Below are 18,188 nucleotides of genomic sequence, written 5' to 3' on the forward strand. Positions count from 1 at the left end.
AAGTCTGTCCAATTAGATGCACCACTATAGTGGGTGCAGGGTATTTGCAGTGAACTTCCCATCTGCAGGACTCCCGTGTTAGGGAGAACAATACAGATACCATGATCCACTAATAATCATCATGGGAGAAAAGGACCAGCTGATGTTTTCGGTTGGAACCCTTCTTCAGACCCAAAACATCACGTTCCCTTTCTCCAAATGCTGCCTGACCCGCTGAGTTGACCCAGTATTTTGTGCCTATCTGCAGTTCCTTCTTACACCAATAAGCATCAAATCATCCTTCCTAATTGACTCATGTGAGTCAATGAATGAATTATACTTTATTGTCACATGTACATAGAGTACCTAGGTACAGTGAAATGCTTTATTTTGCATGCAACAGAGGCAGTACACAAGTGTCGCCACGTATCTGGCGTCAACAAAGTTACAAAGTACTGAACAGTCCGATCTACTGCCTGCCGCCGCATGTGGCAGCAGGCCCCCCTCGCATGGAAGCAAATAGCAAGACAATGCAAATTAACATCTAACCACAGAGACAAATGCGGCACACTGACGCAGTGGCAGAGCTGCTGCCTTACAGCGCCAGAGACCCAGGTTCGATCCTGACTATGGGTACTGTCTGTACAGAGTTTATACGTTCTCCCTGTGATCGTGTGGGTTTTCTCCAGGTGCTCTAGTTTCTTCTCACACTCCAAAGACGCACATGTTTGCAGCTTAATTGGCTTCTGTTAATCGTAAATTGCCCCTAGTGTGTAGGATAGTGCCGATGGTGGCCCAAAGGACCTGTTTCCACATTGCATCTCTAAAGTCTAAAGACAGGATGGCCCGATAAATGGTTCTGTCAGGATTGGCATTGTTCTACTAGTATTGTACAGCACAAAAACAGGCCCTTCAGCACCAATTAGGTCCACATATCCAGGTAGCGCAAAGGCCTGATTTAGCTCTTCTCCACTCTGTTCTGAGATTTCATGTTCTGTTTGGTACAGTCAGGCTCAGAAGATGGTGAAGTTGCTATTTTCCAGCGAGGAACAACAGGGCTGATTTCAAGCCTGCCAGAGGATCTGAAGGACATATCCCTTGAAGACCCCGTCCTTGAGGTAAAGATCCAATCGTTAATACAAATTCCACTGCCTTGACACCTCTGTGGGGCTGCACTGTATTCTATCCAATGTCTGCACTCTATTCTGTTTTATACAGGAGTCCATTTTCATTGCAGCCAATGCCTCAGCTCTGACCCACATCAGCTGCTTCCATTGTGGGACAAACTCTGCTCAAGTCTGTGACAGAACATCAGTTTTACAGCTTGCCAGCAGTGCTCGGAATGCTGTTATGCATCTGGAATGCAAGGCTGATGTTTGCAGAGACAGTGACAGTGCACTGAAGTATGCATGAAGGAGGTGGTGTCTTGTGGGGTGGGTGTTGTCCGTGTCAGTAAAACAAAGAGGTAACATCCTTGACACTAGGAAATTAAATGCACCATATGTCATCAAATGCTTACTTAGGCTACCATACGTCACCTTCACCACAGTGCTATAGACTATATGTCCTCAGAAGACTGAGTCCTCTCTCATTCCCTCGTTTTCTCTCTGCCTCTCTCTGTCTCCCTCTCTCTGGCTCCCTCTCTCATTCCGAAGGGGCTGCACGCTGCTCAGCTCTGCAGCCAAAGGTTAGTGTTGATCAGGTGAACAGAGTTGGCCACATCCTGTTCATCACCACATGAGAGGTGCTGATTGTTAACCCTTTGCTTATCAATTTTACAATAAATCAACTCTACCCCTTGCTAAAGAAAAGTACAATATCATTGGTGTAAACTACTTCAGTGGACAGCACACAAATCTGGGATAAACTGAACTGCTCAGGCTTAAATATTAAAAAGTAAGAATCTGTGAATCGGGCATGTTCAGGGCTTTGGTGATGTGGCAACAACAGATTTGCTATAAAATTGGACATTATTTCGATAAATGGTCCATAATTATTGTAATTGATTAAAAAATATATCACACAGTAGAATTGCATAATAAAGTTTACAATGTATCCAGTGAGTTTCAAGGGACTACAGGAAACAAGACCAGGTTATTCTCTAGGGAATGCCGAAAACAGTAACTTCAAGAGAATTTAGGAACTGGGACCCGAGTGCTTTTGCAGGCGAGTGGAAAGCAATACCCGCTGAGCCAGTGTCAAGCCAGTGAGATTTTCATGCAATCAGATTGTGGATTATCAGAATTTTACTCTACTTTCTATTCCATCAGGTGGAAGGCAGGACAGGAAACAAGATGCAGGCTGTTCTGAATAAAAACGTAACATTTATGGAATTTAATGCAGCAAAAATGTGAGGTGTTACATTATGGGAAATCTATCATGGGCAGGACCTGCACAGTGTATGGTTGGGCACTGGGTAGTGTTGCAGAGCAGAGGGATCTCGGAGTGCAGGTGCATAGTTCCCTGAAGGTGGTCAAAAAGGCCTTTGACACATTGGCCTTCATCTGCCAGAGTATTGAGTATAGAAGTTGAGAGGTCATGTTGTAGTTGTATAAGATGTTGGTGAGGCCACATTTAGACCATTGTGTTCAGTTCTGGGCACCGTGTTATGGGAAAGATGTTGTCAAGCTGGAAGGTGTACAGAGAACATTTACGAGGATGTTGCCAGGACTAGATGGTCTGAGCTATAGGGAGATTTTGAGTAAGCTGGGACTCTATTCATTGGAGTGCAGGAGGATGAGGGGTGATCCTATAGAGGTGTATAAGATCATGAGAAGAATAGATTGGGTAGATGTACAGAGTCTCTTGCCCAGAGTAAGTGAATTGAGAACCAGAGGACATAAGTTTAAGGTAAAGGGGAAAAGATTTAATAGGAATCTGAGAGGTAACTTTTTCACACAAACGGTGGTGGGTGTATGGAACAAGCTGCCAGAGGAAGTAGTTGAGACAGGGACTATACCAACATTTAAGAAGCAGTTAGACAGGCACATCAATAGGACAGGTTTTGAGCGATATGGACCAAATGCTGGCAGGTGAGACTGGTGTAGCTGGGACATGTTGGCCGGTGTGGGCAAGATAGGGCGAAGGGCCTGTTTCCAAGCTGTATCACTCCATGACTCTGAGTAACATCTTAGATAGGAAAGATTGAGAGGGATATGGGCCAAATGCAGAGATTTGGGACTATCTTAGAAGAGGCTTCTTGGTTGGCATGGACGAGTTAGGCCGAATGGCCTGTTTCCATGCTGTCTGACTCTCTCTTGAATTTATCTAGGATAGAAATGTCATGGTTTGCTTCTTGGTGAGATTTGTTGCATGGGTATCCAGGCTAAAGAATTCTGATTGCCATGTAGTGTAGGAAAATAACTGCAGACGCTGGTACAAATCGAAGGTATCACAAAATGTTGGAGTAACTCAGCGGGTCAGGCAGCGGGTCAGACTGAAGAAGGGTCTCGACCCGAAACGTCACCCATTTCTTCTCTCCAGAGATGCAGCCTGACCCGCTGAGTTACTCCAGCATTTTGTGATACCTTCTGATTGCCTTGTAGTAACTCTAACTCTGGCCTGCTTTCCATCTTATCAATACTTAGAGTCATACAGCACGGAAATAGGCACTTTGGCCCAACTCGTCTATGCCGATCAAGATGCCCCAACTAAGCTTGTCTCATTTACCCCTTTTTGGCCCATATCCCTCCAAATCTTTCCTATCCATGTATCTGTCCAAATGTATTTCAAATGTAATTATATCTGCCTCAACTATTTCCTCTGGCAACTCGTTCCATATACCCGCCACCTTCTGTGTGAAATAGTTGCCTCTCAGGTTCCTATTGAATCTTACCCCTCTCAACTCAAACCTTGTGACATCTTGATTCTCAGCCTAGGTAAAAGACTCATTCACCTGGTGTATTCTCCATTTCTATTCTCCTCATGATTTTGTATACCTCGATAAGATCACCCCTCAGTCTTCCACACTCCAGTTTTTAAAATATTTTTATCTGCCTCACAATCCTAGTCTTCTAGTTACATGTAGGTTGTGGTGAAAGTGTTTTCTGAATATCCGCAGGAGATGCTGGAATCTGCAAGGTGTCCATCAGAGGCTTGGGCAACAGAAAACAAAGGCAGGAACTCTGATCGTCATGAGGGCTTTTGGGGTGAGACCACCTGGCACTTGAAAAAATCCAGTGGCATCAATAAACGGGCGAAGGGCAAACCTGGTTCCTTTAGTGGTGACAACCCCACTGATTCAACATCCTCAGTAGGTTTAATCATGGATAAGAGCTCATTGCCATCCGAAACAGAGTCCACGCCTGATACAAAGGAGCACCTTACAGACTTGAGGAACAATGGGGGAGGAGACCCACATTCATCCCAAAGGCAAAAGGTTATCAACAGCAAAGAAGAGAAAAGCCTGAAGTGCCGAGCCAGTGGAGATGGGAATTCGGATTGCTGGTGTCTTCCAGCTCCAGCCATCACTGAACTTTCTGAATCAACAACCACAAAGGACTTTGTGAAAAATGTCTCAGGAAGCACCTCACAAAGTATCTTGGACACGGAAACACCTCTTGAAAAGCAGCAAATGAACTATAGTGAAAATCAAGAACAGAAACAAATATCAAAGGAAAAGCTAAGCAGAGGGGAACCATCTGGATGTCACGCTCATAAGCCACCTATACTTTCTTTAGAGGTGAGCTGATAAATATTCCCCTCCTTTGTCAAAGTTGCATGTGTTTTCTAAAGATAGAAACATAGAAAATAGGTGCAGGAGGAGGCCATTCGGCCCTTCGAGCTAGCACCGCCATTCATTGTGATCGTGGCTGATCATCCACAATCAATACCCCGTGCCTGCCTTCTCCCCATATCCTTTGATTCCACTAGCCCCGAGAGCTCTATCTAACTCTCTTTTAAATCCATCCAGTGATTTGGCCTCCACTGTCCACCGTGGCAGAGAATTCCACAAATTCACAACTCTCTGGGAGAAAAAGTTCCTTCTCACCTCAGTTTTAAATGGCCTCCCCTTTATTCTAAGACTGTGGCCCCTGGTTCTAGACTACCCCAACATTGGGAACATTTTTCCTGCATCTAGCTTGTCCTGTCCTTTTATAATTTTATATGTCTCTATAAGATCCCCTCTCATCCTTCTAAACTACAGTGAATACAAGCCTAGTCTTTTCAATCTTTCCTCATATGACAGTCCCGCCATCCCAGGGGTCAATCTCGTGAACCTACGCTGCACTGCCTCAATTACAAGGATGTCCTTCCTCAAATTAGGAGACCAAAACTGCACACAATACTCCAGATGTGGTCTCACCAGGGCCCTATACAACTGCAGAAGAACCTCTTTACTCCTATACTGAAATCCTCTCGTTATGAAGGCCAACATGCCATTAGCGTTCTTCACTGCCTGCTGTACCTGCACGCCAACTTTCATTGACTGGTGTACAAGGACACCCAGGTCTCGTTGCACTTCCCCCTTACCTAACCTAACTCCATTGAGATAATAATCTGCCTTCTTGTTTTTGCCACCAAAGTGGATAACCTCACATTCATCTATATTATACTGCAACTGCCATGCATCTGCCCACTCACTCAACCTGTCCAGGTCACCCTGCAACCTCCTAACACCCTCTTCGCAATTCTCTATCCATGTCAACACCTTACCCCCAATATCATGTGCTCTAATTTTTCTCACCAATCTCCCGTGTGGGACCTTATCAAAGGCTTTCTGAAAGTCTAGATACACTACATCCACTGGCTCCCCTTCATCCATTTTACTTGTCACATCCTCAAAAATTTCCCGAAGATTAGTCAAGCATGATTTCCCTTTCATAAATCCATGCTGACTTGGACTTATATTTTACTGCTATCTAAATACACCGTTATTATCTCTTTAATAATTGACTCCAGCATCTTCCCCACCACTGATGTCAGGCTAACTGGTCTGTAATTCCCCGTTTTCTCTCTCACTCCTTTCTTGAAAAGATGTTCCAGAGAGGCAGAGTGACAGGGTTAGAATATCAATCAATTACATTTTATGACTTGGACCAGTTGACACTCAGAAAGACTGAAGGTTTCAGCTAATAAATTCAGAATATTTGGTACTCTTTCACTCTGGGCAAGAACTTAACTGGACGTAAACGAGGACAAGTGACGGATCAGATGTAAACTGAATTTCCCAAGGAATATTCTCTCTAAGGTATCTTTTGGCTCAGACATCTTAGAACACCAGAGAAGAAAGTGCCGGAACTTTGGTCAGGCCGCATCTGGAGTATTGTGTGCGTTCTGGTCGTCCCATTACAGAATGAATGTGAAGGCTTTGGAAAGGGTGCAGGAGGGGTTCACCACGATACTGCCTGGATTAAAGGTTATTAGTTAAAAGGAGAGGTGTGACAAACTTGGATTGTTTCTGCTGGAGCGTCAGCTTCTGGTAGACAGTCTGGACCTTTTCCGCAAGGTGGAAGAAATGTCAAAGATTAGAGGGCATAGCTTTAAGGTGAGAGGGGCAAAATTTAAAGGAGATGTGCAGGGCAAGTTTTTACACAGCGTATGCAGGTTGCCTGGAATACGCTGCTAGGGGTGGAGGTGGGGACAGATGTGATAGTGGTATTTAAGAGGGTTTTGGATAGGCACATGGATAGGCGGGGAATGGAGGGATATGAATCACATACAGGCAGTGGAGATTAGTTTAATGGCATCATGTTTGGCACAGACACTGCGGGCCGAGGGCCTGTCCCTGTGCTGCACTGTTCTGTGTTTTATGTAACTTCTGGTCCCTTACTTGACTGAACGTAATGAGTTAGACTTTTAGGTTTCCATCAGGGGTGCCATTAACTGATAGCATTGCTATATGAGAGACCTGAATGTTCGACCTGAATGGCAGTCGCGTGAACTCTCCTCTTCCACCAACGGCTCTGGGCGAAGGTGAAACGTTCTGCTCCAGTCCAGGCTCCACTGTCTTTTTCACAAGACAGGACAAGAGTTAGTCTTCATAAGGTGTACGTTACGCTGTATTTGTTCAACAAATGCTTTCACTGAATTTTAAATATTAGATAATGTTTTGTCAGACCCAACAAGCTGACTTGCCATCACTGTTTATAGAGTTTAGAGGAAGTGGACTTGGATGAAATTCTCCGCAGCCTGCAGCAAGTGGAGGTCCACGGCAGTGATGTGAAAGACCACGGCCCTTGTCTGGAGCATCTTGTCAACAGTTCTTGGTCTGGTTCAGGTAAACAGGGATCACATTTGCATTGACTTAGTTACATTTGCTGACAATTGGTTCACTGACAGCATTGATGTCAGGGAAAAGATCACCACAGATTCTATAAGCCAAGATTAATCTTCAATCTAGAGAGTTGGAAAGAAAGCTAGAGATCTGCCTGATATTGCCAGTGTCATTTTCTGGAGAAATATGAAAGGTCAACTGCTACATGTTAGTAAATTGTGTCCAAGAACAGTGGAAGTGAAACATTTCCAAGGGTTTTGTTCTCTCTGGTGGATTCGCCCCGGGTATGATGTGGACATCTGTCAAAAAGATTCTGCTGCTTAATAGCACTACTGACAACTCTTTTCATCACTTGTCAATGCTTGAAAGTAGACTAGTTGGGCAGTTAGTCAGATTGGAGCAGTCATGCTTCTGTGACAGACATGAGAACTTCCCATATTGTTGGGGGATATACTGGAACAGCTTGGTTCAGTTTGGCCACCTCTGGAGCACAAGTTTCCAGCGCGGCAATGGGATGTCCTGTGGTTCCACTTCATTTGATCGTCAGACAAGTGCTATAATGTCAGAGAAAATAGGCATACTGAAATTGGCTCTTACACGGTGAGTATTCTGTCTTTGCTGTGCAGTGCATTCTCGTGTAAACAGTGAGAAGAACCTGATGGAACAGCTCACCTTATTGTGTACTAAGCAGTCGGGAGGAGCTGCCACATTAAATAACCAAGCGTCAACATGTACTGGAGAACACCAGCCCAAAAGGGAGCCACGGACCAGGTCTGTGGGAACCACAACCAATGATCTAAACAAACTTCTCAGGTAAAAAAAATAGTTACATTCAGTCAAAGTATATATTTTTGGAGATTGTGCTTTTAATTTGACTTTAGAGAATGGGAATAAGTAATAAAATATCTGACAACCGTTAAGCTCTTCTGATCGAAATATTGGAAGGGAATTAGTTGCTTTTGTTTAATGGTGGCCACATCTCATTCAGTGATTAAGTTATGGAACTAAAGAAAAATTATGTACTGCTCCATGTAATTTTTAGGATATCTCAAAACACCTGTCAATTCAGACAAGTGTTTTAAGTAAACCAGGTGACTGATTGGTACACAGGAAATTCTCCCAAGCAACGATGAGGGCGGCCCCGTGTCGCAGCAGGTGGAGCTGCTGCATCACTGCTCCAGTGGCCAGGGTTCAATCCAGTGCTGTCTGTGTGAAGACTGCACATTCTCACTGTCACTGGGCTTCCTGTGGATGTTCCAGTTTCCTCCCATATCCCAAACACTTTAGCGGGTAACCCTACCTTGTTTTACTTTTTTACCACGAAAAAAATCCCCAGCTTTACCAGTCACTCCTTACAACTGAAGTCCCCAGTCCCGGTAGCTTTCTTGTTAATCTTTCCTGCACCCCTTGACATCCTCTCTATAGTTGGTCGACCAGACTGCACACAATACTCCAAGCGTGATCTCACCAACTTCTTGTACAGTTGTAACATGACATCCTAACTTCTATACTCAATGCCCTGACCACTGAAGGCAAGCATGCCAAATGCCTTTTTCACCATCTTATATACCTGTGTTGTCACTTTCAGTGAAGTAGGTACTTGCTTCCCTTCAGTTTTTCTGTTTTACAACACTCCACAGGTCCCTGCCATTTACTGTGTGAGTCCTGCCCTGATTAACTTACCAAATGGAACATTTTGCACTTGTCTATTTAAATGCCATCTGCTATTCCTTGGACCACTATTCTAATATTCCACCAACTTTATCCTCAAAAGTCATCCTCAAACGCCCTGACCATGCCAACTACATTCTCATTTAAATCAATAATAGAGATAGTGAACAACAGGAGACCCAGCACCGATCCCTGCGATCCCTGCGGCACACCCCTGGTCTCCAATCTGAAAACCAAACCTCCACCCTTTACTCCGACTAAGCCAATTTCGTATCTAAAGTTGTATGCGAGAAATGTTAGTTTTGTCTCAGTTGAGTGAGAAAGACCAAGTAAATTTTCTTAGATCAGCCACATAGGAAGTGTATTGATTATCACATTGTTGCTTTTGGTTCATAATAGCATTATTGGCCACTTTTGTTCCCTCATTTCATGTTGCTAGTCCTGAGGCAGGTTCACATTCGGTGGACGTGGGACGAATGCTGCCAATGAAACAGGCCCGTGAACCAAAAACAGTTTTCATTGACCTTCGGAGCAAGGAGCAGGAAAGAACCTCCTCAAAGACAAGCTGCAGAAATGGCAAAATGAGGCTTGTATATCTGCAGGATGAAAGGTAATAGACGGACATCCTTGTTGATGTGCTCTAATCATGGTTCCAACTATTCAGTCACTCCCAAGTAACAGGTTTGCTACATTGGTTTCTGCTGCAGAAAGATTGTGCGAATATGGGCTGTGCACTCTGGTTTCAGGACACTTGGAGAAAGATTTGACTTCTGGACATATTATGCAGTTGGAGTGGTTGTTAGATAGAGCAATAGAGTCGTACAGCACAGAAACAGGTTCTTCAGCACAACTTGTCCATGCCAACCAAGGTGCCCAATCCAAGCTGTGCCTGGCCCCTATCCCTCTAAACCTTTCTTATCCACGTACCTGTACAAATATTGTCAATATCAGTTGACAGAGCTGTAATTTGATGTGATATATGTTGATATTGAAGTATTGTTCTCATCATGACTCAGTGGCATGGATAAACCTATCTTTTTTAATCCATAATTTCACTTTATCCATAGTTTACTTTTTTTTAAATTTTATTTATCTTTTTTTTTTTTAAAGCATATGTACAGATAGAAATAAAAGACAAATTTGTTACAAATTTCTTACATAGCTTCAATTTTTAAATTTTTAAAGAGAGAAAAAAATAAATAAAGAAGAAAGAAAAAAAAAACTATAACCTATTGGGAAGAGAGAATAATTTTTTTTTTAAAAAGGTATAACTATAAAAATTAAAGGGGGTAGATCCGGGAGACAATAACCACAGTTGTACATCCAACCCTAAACTCAAGTTTCAACTTTTAATTTAAAATTTTTATTTTAGTCCTGTGTCAAACCCATTTACTTTTCTAAAAATTCAATAAATGGAGACCATATTTTAAAAAATAAATCAGGTTTGTCAATTAAGGCAAATCTTATTTTTTCCAAATGCAGGGTCTCTGTCATTTCCGTAGTCCACATTTTAATAGTTTACTTTATTGCTTAATATTAGTTATTCAAGGTTCAGAACTTCCAAAGTAGAATTCCAAAGGTTGGTTTACAGTATCCTCATAATCTCTGAGTAATCTCCACTGGGAATGCTAATTGAACAGTTGAATGCTGTGTCAAACCAAACAAACATGGCCAAACTCCAGTCATCACACCATCCTCCACGGGTAACCTCAGGAACTGTTAGGTACCCATGTTAGATCAGGATCGTGTCGGGTTTGTTGGGGGTCATGAGCTCTGGTCACTGTCCCTGCATCTTTACTCAATCCCCACACCGCTGCCAGGAACGCTCACTAGTTGGCTGTGGACACGCGCGGAGATTATCTGTAATGACTGCATCATTCCTGTTGCTTTGCACAGTTCTACTGAATCATCCCTCGAGGAGGACAACCGCAACACCATATCAGTCCAGAGCAGTGCTCAAGGACCGAAGAAGGAGTCATGGCAGGATTCGGGGTAAGAGAGCCACGCCACATTGTGTGAGATCAGAGTCTGGCAATGTAAGGACATAGAGTCGTACAACACAGAAACAGACCCTTCGGCTCAACTCGTCCATGCCAACCAAGATCCCCCTGCAAGCTGGTCCCATCTGCCTATGTTTTGTCCATTTCTATCTATCCCATCTATCTTTCATATCCCTGTACCTGTCTAAATGTATTTTAAATGCCGTTATAGTACCTGCCTCAACTACCTCCTCTGGCAGCTTGTTACATACATCCACTATCCTCTGTGTGAAAAAGTTGCTGGTCAGGTTTGTATTAAATTTTGGTTCCTCTCACCTTGAACCCTGTTCTCTGGTTTAAGATTCGCCTACCCAGGGATAGGAGAAGCGAAAACGTACACTATCCAATCATCTTATGGCATATCTGTGTTTTCAGCTCTCACAAATACATCTTAATCCCACCATGCAAGAGGTGACGTGGCTGAAGTCTGTTGACTAGTTCTATGTGAATGAATTGTGCTCAAACCCTGCATATCTGTGGGATTAAAAGTACATCACTTTAAAAAAAAAAAGATCTCTTTTCATTGACATATGTGTGAAGGTGCTGCAGTTTGATAAACGGTGGGACTTAGGCCTGCTCATGTAGTTAACCAGCATTATCCCACACTGCTTTTCTTGACTACAGCTCTGCTCCTAAATTATCTGATTTCTTGCCCACATGTATTTTCCATCCCGATACAAGCACTGGGATAAGACACCACTCGGTAGCATCAAGGACAATCCCAAAAGATTTTATAAATACCTAAGGGGGAAAAGGGTAACTAGAGAGAGAGTGGGACCTCTCAGGAACCAAAGGGGTCACCTCAGTGTGGAGCCACAGGAGATGGGCAAGGTCCTAAATGAGTATTTCTCCTCTGTATTTACTGATGAAAAAGACAGTAGGATGGAGGAAATTGGAGCAGTCACTGGAACTGTCTTGAGAGCAGTCAGGGTTACCCATCGAAGAAGTACTGAAGGTACTGTCGTGTTTGAAGGTAGACAAATCTCCAGGTCCTGATCAGATATATCCGAGGAAATTGCAGGAGCCCTGGTTGAAATTTATGAGCCGTCCTTAAATACAGGAGAGGTGCCGGAAGACTGGGGGGTGGCAAATGTTGTGCCTCTTTTCAAGAAGGGCTGCAGGGAAAATGCTGGGAACGTTAGGCCGGTGATCTTAACATCTGTAGTTGGTAAGTTACTGAAGAGTGTTCTGAGGGATAGGCTATACAGGCATTTGGATGGGCAAGATTAGCAATAGTCAGCATGGTTTTGTACGTGGGAGGTCGTGTCTCACAAATCTGATTGATTTTTTTGAAGACGTGACCAAAAAGGTCGATGAGGCCAGAGCTGTACATGTGTGCATGGATTTCAGTAAGGCGTTCAACAAGGTTCCGCATGGTAGGCTGCTCTGGAAGGTTAGATTGCATGGGATCCAAGGAGAGATAACTGAATGGAGAGCAAATTGGCTCCATGGAAGGAAGCAGAGGGTGATGGTGGAAGGTTGCTTCTCAGACTGGAGGCCTGTGACTAGTGGTGTGCTCAGGGTTCGGTGCTGGACCAGTTACTGTTTGTCATCTACATCAATGATTTGGATGAGAACATACAAGGCAAGATTAGCAAGTTTGCTGATAATACAAAAGTTAGTGGTTTTGCAGATAGTGAAGCTGGTTGTGAAAGATTGCAGCAGGATCTGGATCGATTGGCCAGGTGGGCGGAGGAATGGTTAATGGAATTGAATACAGAAAAGTGTGAGGTGTTGCTTTTTGGGATTTCGAACAAAGGCAGCACCTACACAGTAAATGGTAGGCCTCTGGGTAGTGTTGTAGAGCAGAGGGATCTAGGAGTACAGGTGCATGGTTCGTTGAAGGTCGAGTCGCAGGTAGATAAGGTGGTCAAAAAGGCTTTTGGCACTTTGGCCTTCATCAAAGGTTCAAAGGTTCAACGGTCAGTTTATTGTCACATGAAGCAATTAAGGTACAGTGAAACTCGAATTACCATCAACATCAGTCAGAGCATTGAGTATAAAGGTTGGAAGGTCATGTTGCAGTTGGTGAGACCACATTTAGAGTTTTGTGTTCAGTTCTGGGCATCATGTTATAGGAAAGATATTGTCAAGCTTGAAGGGGTTCAGAAAGGATTTACGAGGATGTTGCCAGGACTAGAGGGTGTGAGCTATCGGGAACGGTTGAGTACGCTGGAGGGCAGGAGGACGAGGGGAGATCTTATAGAGGTATACAAAATCATGAGAAGAATAGATTGGGTAGATGCACAGAGTCTTTTGCCCAGAGTAGGGGAATCGAGGGCCAGAGGACATAGATTCAAGGTGAAGGGGAAAAGATTTAATAGGAATCCGAGGGGTAACTTGTTCACACAAAGGGTGCTGTGTGTATGGAACAAGCTGCCAAAGGAGGTAGTTGAGGATGGGAGTATCCCATCGTTTAAGAAACAAGTAGACAGGTACATGGATAAGACATGTTTGGAGGGATATGGACCAAGCGCAGGACATTGTTGGCCGGTGAGGGCGAGTTGGACCGAAGAGCCTATTTCCACGCTGTATCCCTCTATGACTCAATGAAAGGCCAACACATTGCCCACCTTATTGCTCTACAGTAGATAGTGGTGAACCCCTGTCCAGACCAGTGGTATTATGTGGCCTGGAGCTGAGTAGTCCCAACAAAACTGCAATGAGTCGAGGTGTGTAAAGTTTGGAGCTTAGGTGTTACATTTAAGCATCAACAATGCCTACCTTCACTTTGCTGATCACTGGAATCTGTGATTTGTGATTATCTAGATCTGCTGCTTTCACGATTTAGTTTGTATGTAGTCCTGTGTTGACTCCTCATTTTGAACTATGTGTGGCATCATGCATTCATTGAAGTGGGTTGTGGAGGCTGGTGGGTGAAAGGTGAGGACCAACTTAACAGTATCGCTGTTTTGTTTGGGAAAAGGGTGGGTGAGAGTAGATGTGTGGGTAACTGGGGAAGTGTGTGTGAGATGTCCATCAACAGTGGCAGAAGGGAAGCTACGTTTCAAGAAGGTACTTAAATAGGCACTGGGTCCAGTCCTTCGGCCCACGTTGTCTGTGCCGAACATTATGCCAAATTAAAATAATCTCTTCTGCCTGTATGTGATTCTTATCCCTCCATTTTCCGTATATTCATGTGCCTATCTAAACACCTCTTAAACGCTGCTATCGTATCTGCTTTCCCCTAAATAGTTTTCCTCCACAATGCTGTTTGACCCCCAAAGATCTTACAGTTTTCTATTTTATGTTCCAAACTCAAGCATCTACAGTGTTTTCATGCACCATTCTGCTGCTTTGCACTCATCGTTGTATTTATTGTTGTATTTATCGTTACTGTATATGTACTGTTTACTGTGTGAACTTCATGTGCACAAGGAATTGCATTGCACCCTGGTGTATATGACAACTAAACTAATTTGAATCTCTAGTTTTGACCAATTATGAGCTTATTGACCATGTTTTAATTGCTGTTGAAGACTGTCACTGTGTCATTTTTCTATCACTTGCAGTGACTGTACAGGTAAAAGCATGTTACTGAGACAACTACGAAAAGGCTCTGTCAACTCCTTGAAAGTGCCAGGGGATGATTCCAGGTGTGTTTCTGAGCAGGCAGTCAGGAAAGATGTTGAGACCAGAGCAGTGCAGAGGAAGAAACGGAAAGCAAGGTCTGAAAGCAGAAAGCCTGTCAGTAAACCAGAGGAGGTAGCTGTGACTGGAGACTCGAGCGTGGAGAGAGGAGGTCTGGATGTGCTCAGCCCTCACAGTGACCAGCTCATCAGCAAACCTGCTCCCACTGTGGAAAAATGTGCTTCGAGGGTCACGGCTCCTGCTACTACCCAGAGCCCAGCAGAACTGGCCAGGAGAGAGCACCGGCCTGCAAATGGAAACAGGTAAAGGTTGCAGGGCAGAGCAGCACATTGGGCACCCACACAGAGCTGCACCCTGGGTACCCACACAGAGCTGCACCCTGGGCACCCACACAGGCTGCATCCTGGGCACCCACACAGAGCTGCACCCTGGGCACCCACACAGAGCTGCATCCTGGGCACCCACACAGAGCTGCATCCTGGGCACCCACACAGAGCAGCACACTGGGCACCCACACAGAGCTGCACCCTGGGCACCCACACAGAGCAGCACACTGGGCACTCACACTGAGCTGCATCCTGGGCACCCACACAGAGCAGCACACTGGGCACCCACACAGAGCTGCACCCTGGGCACCCACACAGAGCTGCATCCTGGGCACCCACACAGAGCAGCACATTGGGCACCCACACAGAGCTGCATCCTGGACATCCTGTCATCCACAAATGGCATTGGTCCCACAGCTGTGAATGGAAATTCCATCCTCAGCTTTGTCTCTTCCTGCCTTGACACGGGCAGTCTCTGACCCCCCTGGCCTTTGTTAAAGGACAGTGTCCAGCGTGGATTGTCCTTGCTGTCACACCATGTTACTTTGTGCCTGTGTTTCAGTGAGTGTTCAATCTGTGAGGATGAGTTCCTGACAGCATCTCCCTCTCTCAGCAGTTGTTGGGTGCTTCACTGCTGTTACTGCATAACTGACTTATGTTATTTCCTGAACGTTTGATTTAATGTTAAACCAACAATGCGTGTTGCAGTCAGAGTCCAGAGGCAACTGACCACCAGCCAAGGGAGCGGCAGAGCCGGCAGCGGCTGCAAAGGCAACTGGACAGCCTCAGGCCGCTGAGGTCCGTGACAGGGAGGCAGCGCAGTGCGGAGGGAACACCGCTCCTCTTCAACACGGTGAGTGCAGGTACCGCAGAGGGTACACGGCCCACCGTAGAGGTTACACAGCCCACTGTACACGGTACACAGCCCACTGTAGAAGGTACACAGCCCACTGTAGGTACAAGGCCCACCGTAGAAGGTACACAGCCCACTGCAGAGAGGTACACAGCCCACCGTAGAAGGTACACAGCCCACTGTAGAGAGGTACACAGCCCACTGTAGAGGATACACAGCCCACTGTAGAGGGTACACAACCCATTGTAGAGGGTACACAGCCCACTGTAGAGGGTACGCAGCCCACTGTAGTACACAGCCCACCATAGAAGGTACACAGCCCACTGTAGAAGGTACACAGCCTACTGTAGGGAGGTACACAGCCCACCGTAGAAGGTACACAGCCCACTGTAGAGGTACACAGCCCACTGTAGAGGATACACAGCCCACTGTAGAGGGTACACAACCCATTGTAGAGGGTACACAGCCCACTGTAGAGGGTACACAGCCCACTGTAGAGGGTACACATCCCATTACAGCCCATCACAGAGGATACACAGCCCTCCATGGAGGGTATACAGCCCATCGCAGCACGGTGAAGGCCACAGTACTCATTATGGTGGTTGTAGGTGGTGGAGATCGGTGAACCATTGTTTCCATCCCTCTCCCTCTGCTCACTTGTTCAGCACATGCTTCACCCAGCACCGGCAGAGTGGCGCGATGGGTAGAACTGCTGCCTCACAGAGCCAGAGACCTGGGTGCAATCCTGAGTGAGGATGAGGATTTCTACTAATTGCTGATATGGGACCAGTCTGTAGTTCAGAGACTCTGGGGCCTCCCTCATAGGCACTGGGCAGGTGCTCTTTCGAAGGCCCTCTGTTGTGCGTTTCAGCAGGGTGGCACAGTGCTGCAGCTGGTAGACCTGCTGTCTCACAGCGCCAAAGACCTAGGTTCAAATCTGACCTTGGGTGCTGTCTGCGGAGTTCGCATGTTCTCCCTGTGATCGCGTGGATTCCTCTGGGTGCTCCAGTTTCCTCCCACAACCAAAGACGTGTGGGTTTGTAGGTTAATTGGCCCTATGTAAATTGCCGCTAGTGTGTAGGGAGTGGATGAGAAAATGGGATAACGTAGAACTAGTGTGAATGGGTGATCGATTCACCCATGGTCGGCGTGGACTCAGTGGGCTGAAGGGCCTGTTTCCATGCTGTGTCTCTAAAGAATTAATACTCTGTTTCACAGTCTTTTCATCAAAAGTGCATTTTGTGAACAGATTGAGAGACAATAACGGGATTTCGTCCGTGCCCCGGACACGGACCACTATGCTTTGGGTTTAGTGATTCTGTGTGAGACATGTATGGAGGCAGAGAACATGGGGAGCAGATATTGTGCCAGGTACCAGGCAGAACTTCCATCTCATTGTGGAATGAGACAATCAATTTTTGTTGGAAATTTTCCAACTGAAAGCAGGAGTATGACAAAGGTGAGGCTGGGTCGTTGCTACTGATGAGTTGCTGGTGAGGCTGGTAGTTGGCTGGGTAGCTGTTGCTTCATTCTGCTCTTTGTCTTTAGGAGGCCTCCTATTTGCCCAGAATCCGCACTTTACCTGAGAAGGAAACGACCGATGCGCTTCTACTTGTGCTGCATCTCTCCAGCTGTGGCATGCTGCTGACGAGTGAGCAGAATGCAGCCCCCTCACTGGTCAGTGCAGGCACTTCCGCAAATCTCTACAACGCTCTGGTCTTGTGGCTCCTGTCTCTGGTAAGGTTCTAATGAAGCTCCAGCACTCAGGTACTGAGCTTTAGCATGTGTGTTAACTGAACGTGTGACCTCCACTTCGGCACAACTTTCATTTCAGTGTCTTTCACTTCGCCAGAACTAGAGTGCCTTAATGTTACATGGGCAATCTATTCTAAATTGTGGTCCATTTTGTGAAACAAAATTTATTTGTGACTGGTTTATCCTAATTTAAGCTTGCTACATTTTCTTTATCTTCACCTTTCGGATTTGGCCAGAGACCCGGGTTCGATTCTGACCTCGGGTGCTGAGTGTGTGGAGTTTGCACTTTCTCCCTGTGACTGTGTGGGGTTTCTTATGGGTGCTCCGGTTTTCTCCCACATCCCAAAGACGTGTGAGTTTGTAGGTTAAATGGCCTCTGTAAATTGTCTCTACTGTGTATGGAGTGGATGAGAAAGTGGGATAATACAGAACTAGTGTGAACGGGTGATTGATGGTTGACCTGGATTTGATGGGCTGAAGGGCCTGTCTCCATGCTGTAACTCTGATTTAAAATTTGGGAGTCACTGGTAAGGCCAGCTGAGAAGGTGGTTGTGAGTCACCTGAGAAGGTGGTTATTATCCACCTGAGAAGGTGGTCGTGAGTCACCTTCTTTCATTGCTGCAGGCCTGTGCTCTTCAGCATGTCCCCACAGTGGTGATGAGGAAGTTCCAGAGTTTAGACTCGTCACAGTTGGAGAACTAGTAATAATTTCCCAAGTTAGAATCGAGTGCCTCGGAGGGGAATCTGCAGGTGGTGGT

General features: G+C 45.4%; 1 protein-coding gene across 1 annotated transcript in view; it reads left to right on the forward strand.

Annotated features, from left to right (window-relative positions):
- Positions 1–18,188, forward strand: part of LOC144603989 (dynein axonemal assembly factor 8) — a 45,366-nt gene that overhangs the window by 2,837 nt on the left and 24,341 nt on the right. Inside the window, exons 3-11 of the mRNA XM_078417943.1 lie at positions 987–1,097; positions 4,040–4,660; positions 7,072–7,198; positions 7,822–8,008; positions 9,306–9,476; positions 10,763–10,858; positions 14,418–14,798; positions 15,531–15,675; positions 17,224–17,412. Of these exons, the coding sequence (XP_078274069.1) occupies positions 987–1,097; positions 4,040–4,660; positions 7,072–7,198; positions 7,822–8,008; positions 9,306–9,476; positions 10,763–10,858; positions 14,418–14,798; positions 15,531–15,675; positions 17,224–17,412 (2,028 nt within the window). The remainder of the gene's footprint in view (positions 1–986; positions 1,098–4,039; positions 4,661–7,071; positions 7,199–7,821; positions 8,009–9,305; positions 9,477–10,762; positions 10,859–14,417; positions 14,799–15,530; positions 15,676–17,223; positions 17,413–18,188) is intronic.

Source organism: Rhinoraja longicauda, chromosome 21, assembly GCF_053455715.1.
Source record: "Rhinoraja longicauda isolate Sanriku21f chromosome 21, sRhiLon1.1, whole genome shotgun sequence".
NCBI lineage: Eukaryota > Metazoa > Chordata > Chondrichthyes > Rajiformes > Arhynchobatidae > Rhinoraja > Rhinoraja longicauda.